The sequence below is a fragment of the Grampus griseus genome (genome assembly GCF_964374135.1).
Source record: "Grampus griseus genome assembly, chromosome: 17".
In the NCBI taxonomy this organism is placed as follows: Eukaryota; Metazoa; Chordata; class Mammalia; order Artiodactyla; family Delphinidae; genus Grampus; species Grampus griseus.
This window is the reverse complement of record NC_139011.1, coordinates 15729482-15735481: the sequence shown is the minus strand read 5'-3', so window position 1 is coordinate 15735481 and position 6000 is coordinate 15729482. Positions and strand designations below refer to the sequence as shown.

General features: G+C 48.9%; 1 protein-coding gene across 3 annotated transcripts in view; it reads left to right on the top strand.

Moving 5' to 3' along the window:
* Positions 1-1563: 1563 nt before the first annotated feature.
* Positions 1564-6000, top strand: part of NTAQ1 (N-terminal glutamine amidase 1) — a 28354-nt gene continuing 23917 nt past the window's right edge. For all 3 annotated transcript variants that reach the window (XM_082674851.1, XM_082674852.1, XM_082674850.1), the window contains exons 1-3: positions 1564-1820; positions 3334-3433; positions 4224-4274. In XM_082674851.1, coding sequence (XP_082530977.1) covers positions 1732-1820; positions 3334-3433; positions 4224-4274 — 240 coding nt within the window. In that variant the 5' untranslated portion in view covers positions 1564-1731. The remainder of the gene's footprint in view (positions 1821-3333; positions 3434-4223; positions 4275-6000) is intronic.

The window sequence follows — 6000 nt, the reverse complement described above, 5'->3', positions numbered from 1 at the left end:
CCTACCTCTGGTCCGGTCTCTCCTAACCACACTCCTAACTCTGGTCAGGTCCCAGAAACTGCAGGAAGCTTCTTCCTCCAGCGAACTTAACTGAGAAGGCTTAACATCGTGCTCACTTTAAAGAAGAAATGCTTAAAGGAATTCAGTTTTTTATCACAGAGCCTATGTTGAAGTATGTATTTGGACCTGAGAGGCAATACACTGATAACTGACACAATGACTTATGTTCAAAGTCTTTAGGACTTTTGGGCTTTACAATTCATGAGACTGAGAGAATCTAAAAACCAATAAAATAAACTAAAAATTTAAGTTTTGATAATGGGAAATACCCTGATCAGCTATATATGTCACTTGCAAATTTAAACATTCAGAAGGATATAAATCTAAAGTGAAAGTCCTCCATACCACTCATTAACCAGAGATAAACACTTTTTAAAAAAAAGTTTTTTCTTATTGGCTGCGTTGGGTCTTCATCGCAGCACACGTGTTTTCTGTAGTTGTGGTGCGCGGTCTTCTCACTGCGGTGGCTTCTCTTGCTGCAAAGCGCGGGATCTAGGCGCGCTCACGGGCTCTAGAGCGCAGGCTCAGGAATTGTGGCGCATGCAGCGATAAACACTTGCAACAATCTGCTGTCTTTCCTTCCAGACTGCCAGCAAATAAACAAATATATGATTAACACAAAAAGGATATCATGAGGACCCTCTCAAAACTGTTCTTACTATGTTAAAAAAATCAACATACCTTTCTGAGCCAATATATTTGGAATTAACCCCCCCTCATCATCCTCTCCGCTACCCCTCCCCACCAGACTCAAACTAAACCTTTGTTTTTCACACAGAGGTCCTCTTACTTCACTTGCACACGTGGAGTCTTCCGAGTCTCATCTGCCACAGCCGGCAACAGGTTACAGGGTCTCGGACTCCTCGGAGACTCATGAAGCACCGTTCACCAACTCCAAGCCCTCCCCTGACTCGTGTCTCAAGCGGCCAGCCGGTGACCCCCTTTTCCCCCACGCTGACTGCAACCCCGCTGTTCCCAAAACCTCCAGCAAGCCTGGCGCCGCAGCCGCTCTAGGACCACGTGCCGCCCCGCCCCGCCCCTGGCCCACCCCGCCCCGCCCCTGGCCCACCCCGCCCCGCCCCTGGCCCACCCCGCCCCGCCCCTGGCCCACCCCGCCCCGCCCCTGGCCCCACCCAACTGGGGGTCTCGCCCACCAGAAACCACGCAGTCCTCCTCGCCCTGGGCTCCGCCCACTGTGAACTCACGCCGCTCACCCAACCCCGGATCCGCCTACGTTGCCCTGGCTCCACCTTCACGGGACCAGCACTGCGCGCCTCGAGCTCCGCCCACCTCGTCCCAAGCTTCGCACGCCGGGAGATTGCGTCGCTCGCCCCGCCCAGGCTCCGCCCAACAGGACATGCCCCACCAACCCAGGGCAGCGCTCGTCCGCCCACTGACCACACCCCCCCCCCACTCCCGCCCCGACTCCACCCTTCCGGAATCTGCAACGCGCGTCTCAAACTTCTTGCGCGGGGATCCTTCGCGCCCGCTCGCCCAGGCTCCGCCTACCCTGCCCCAGGCCCCACCACCCGGGGACGCCACCAGCGGCCTCGAGCTCCGCCCACTCCGCCCCGCGAACCCACGTTGCGCTTAGTGCGCCGACGCCTTCGCTGAAGCCCGCCCGCGGGGCTCTTCCAGTCGGTTCGCCTCAGGCCTGTGCCGAGGCCCGCCATGGAAGGGGACGTCTCCGCCGCCGCAGCCGCCCACTACCAGCCGGCCAGTCCCCCGCGGGACGCCTGTGTCTACAACAGCTGCTACTGGTGAGGGGGAGCGGGGTCGGCTCCCGGCGTCTCCCTGGCCCGCTCGGCCGCGGCGTCGTAGCCGAGCCCCGCCTCTTCCCGGCCCCTCCCCGGGGCCGCTCTGGGCCTTGGCGGGCGAGTGTTCCGGTTTGAGGGGAGGAGGGAGCGGGGAGCGGGAGTGGCAGCCCTTGTTCCTTGAGTCGAGCGTGGGCGTTTGGGTGTGGAGGGGGCGGTATTCGCCAGGAGTGGTAGGGTCGGTGGTGCGTTACTTCTGCCCGGCTTCTTTCGCTTGGACGTTTGTCAGCAGATCTCAGGGCTTGGGCGGCCAGGAAGGGGGTTGGAGGCGGAGGGTGGACCGCAGAGAGCATTTGGAAATTATTCTGCTGAAGCCTGCGTGGTTTCACACTGATGTGAAGGTCATCTTAATTTTGGAAGAGAATGAAAGCGCAGAGATCCTACAGTAACATTACCAAGATCACCCAGCTAATAGCAGCCCGGAATCCAATTCAGTCCCTTTTGTACCAGAAACCAGGATCTGAACCGCCGTGTCGTCATTATAATAGTGGTTACATTTACACGTAGCACTTGATATATGCCAAGAATTGTTCTGAGACGTTTATGTCAACGTAATTTGCCTAAGGCCACATAGCTTGTGAGTGAAGGAATGGGGATTTACACGCAGAGTTCGGCTCTGGAGTCCACACACTGCACCCCTGTCCTAGGCCACCTCTGTGGCTGAATCACCACTCTTATCTTGGTCCTTTTCATACCCACACCTGCCTTTCCCTTGCTTGAATAATGACTTCTAACCCCACTTTCCAGTCCCTGCACAAAAAACCTTAGGGTCCTCTATAACTTACCTTTCCCTCCTTCAGATGGTCACCAAACCGATGCTGTGGAGCTCACCATTTGTTCAGCTCTGACTGCATGTCAGGCCTAGTGCCAAGTACTTCCATCCATGCTTGGGAGATAGGTCTTTTGTTATCATTCTCCTCATGAAAAGACTGAGCCACAGAGAGGCCTGTTGTTTGCCCAGGGTCACACATCTAGCCAGTGGTGGTGCTGAACCTGGAACCTCTGTAAGGGTGGAGCCATGCTGCTTCTGCCCTGTCTCCCACCTCAGTCCTGTTAGTTCTTGTCCCTCACATCCATCCGTTGTTGTTGTTTTTTTGTGGTACGTGGGCTTCTCACTGTTGTGGCCTCTCCCGTTGTGGAGTACAGGCCCTGGACGTGCAGGCTCAGCGGCCATGGCTCACGGGCCCAGCCGCTTCGCGGCATGTGGGATCTTCTCGGACCGGGGATTGAACCCGTGTCCCCTGCATTGGCAGGCGGATTCTTAACCACTGTGCCACCGGCAAAGTCCCTTGCTGGGGATGTTTTTGAGAAGGTTCAACTGTTAGCCAGTTGTTGGATGAGATGGTATTTCAGGTCTCTACCAATTTTTTTAAATGTCATTATCAGTCTTTTGGGCAAATTTGAAAGACATAGAGTGTTCTTGTTTAATTATATTGATTAAACAATTACTTTATTTCAGTGAAGAAAATATTTGGAAGCTCTGTGAATACATCAAAAACCATGACCAGTATCCTTTAGAAGAGTGTTATGCTGTCTTCATATCTAATGAGAGGAAGATGGTAAGTTGGGGAGTGATTGTGGAAATTTAGGATTACATTAGAAGCTAAATAGACCATGGGTTTAGCACTGTTCTAAAATGTGCCTTATAAAATACAGCAACATTTTAAAGTTTGTTTTTGAATGAGATTTTTTCCCTACCAGGACATGGTTGAGTTAGTAGAGCTTAGTCCCTTACTTGCAGGTAAGGAAATATGTGATGGTATGTTTATGCAAATAAAATCCCCTTTCTTCAGGTATTAAGTTAGAGCTTTTAAAATTAAACTTAATTTTTAAATTAAGTTAGAGGCACATATTCTCAGGTTTGAAGTAAAGGTTTCTTTGTTTCTGGAGTTTTAATGGAACTGTAGTAAACTTCTATGAAGTATTAAGAAAAGTAAGCCCTTAATATTTTGTAAAGCACTTTTGTGAACATCATCTTGTTTGACCCCAGTGGAAACCCTGTGAAGTAGACAAGGTCCAGACAGCTGTCTCTGTTTTATAGATGAGGAAATAGAGACTCAGGGAGGTCCCATGAATAATTAAGTGGGAAAGCAAGATTTGAACTTGCCAGGAATTCCAGTTCCTAGTTTAGGTCTCTTTCTACTCTCCAGAAAACATCTTGTAATTAATTATTGCTCCTTCATTGTTAAGGACACTTGGAAGGATTTGGATTTCTTCTTATCCATTCATTCTTTCACCTTGATTGTTGGTTGCCTAGAAATATTTTATTTTTCATGTATGTATTGCTTTAAAGAATTTAGTAGTGGTTTAACTGAAGTTGTGGCTTAGGAGAGTTATTGTATTTTGTAGATACCTATCTGGAAACAACAGGCAAGACCTGGAGATGGACCTGTGATCTGGGTAAGGTGGTCAACACAGACAGCTTCTGATGCAATAGTACTTGTAATCCATGAGTGGTCTTTATGTTTTGGTAGAGCAGAAATAATGGGGCAGTAGAGAAAGACTATGATAATTATTAATAATTTGACTTCTTGACGATAGATGTTATTTGGTCTAAGGTAGAAGCACTTACGGGCATGTTTTCTTTTAATTTTGAAATTATTATAGGAATGATTTTAAATGGCTGATGTAGCAGATATATTTGTTATCTAGACTCTTGTCTATTTAGCACTGGAAGGAACTTGAGCATTATCTAGTCCAGCTGCACAGTAGAATTATCCAGAGATTGTTAAAAATACAGGTTTCTGGGAATTCCCTGGCAGTCCAGTGCTTAGGACTCAGGGCTTTCACTGGCAGGGGCCTGGGTTCAATCCCTGTTCGGGGAGCTAAGATCCTGCAAGATGTGCGACATGGCAGAAAAAAAAAGAAAAAAGAAAAAAAAATACAGCTTTTTGATCTAGTCGATCTAGAGGTTCAGGAATTAGTGTTCTTAGTAGACTTCTGAGTGAACATGACTGGCATTTGGAAAACATGGATCTGCGCCAACCCCTTCATTTTTCAGGTGAAGAAAGAAGCCAAGAAAGGCAGAGTGAATAGCTCAGGGTCATTAAGCTGATCATTGGCAGGGCTGGGTCCTTTCCAGTACACATCCATATGTCACCTTAAACTGGTCCCCTGAAGAATGGAATTGTTTATGCTAAGAAACATGAAGATAAAGTAAAACTCCATTCATGATAATGCAACAAACATCAGGTTTCTGATGCTTATTTAGAATAAGATATCATTTGAATTGGCTTCATTCATTTACTTAACATATATTTATTGAGTGCCTCTTATATGCCAGGCACAAATAGACTGAAATCCTTGGCCTCATGCTCTTGCTTCCTTCACCAGCAGGGGATCCTCTGCTCTAACATTGAAGCCCAAATCCAGCAGTGTTGGGTTAGGAGTGCAGGCTGAGTTGGACACATGGGGGTTAAACCCCAGTCCTCCCATTGGTGGGCTGTGTGAGCTGGACAGGTTATTTACGCTCTTTCTTCGGTGTCTTCCTCTGGTCACTGGAGGCTTTAGTGAAATAATGCATTTGAAGCATTGTCCTGGTATCTGGTACCAGTGCTCCAGAAGAGTTAGCTATTATTGTTAGCAGAGCTACAATAACCCCAGTTGCGGACTGTCCATCTGCCCTAGCAATCATGCCCATTGCTGAAGTGCTCAGCTGATTTTGAGTCACGGTCTTGCTTCCTGTCTTCAGGAAACTCGTAGGGAAAGGACCTGTCCCCCTTTACACAGCAGCTCATGGCGGCTCAGTGTGGGGAACCTTGTTTCAGGAAGTCTCCCCACAGATTTTCTATGTGGAGCAAGTCTCTGGCAGATTGATCTGGGCCTCACTGCTGTTCTGTTGCAGGGAATGGGTAGGCTTCCCTAAGTGGGTAGAGGCACGATCCCCAGAGAAACGGATCACTTTCTAAGTAGACATCCCTGCCTCTAGCCCCACTGGGTCTTTACCAGGCATTTGGACAAGCTCTGTACCCAACTCAGAGAGTGAGGCTATTGCTGGAATCTGCATTCCTTGGTTCCGCATCTCTGCCGTGAAGGTGACTCCTAGTTGAGGCCTGCTTTCCCTCTCGAGTTCACCAGCCATCTGTTATGTAGGAATATGGACCCGAGCTAACCAGAAGGGTATTCC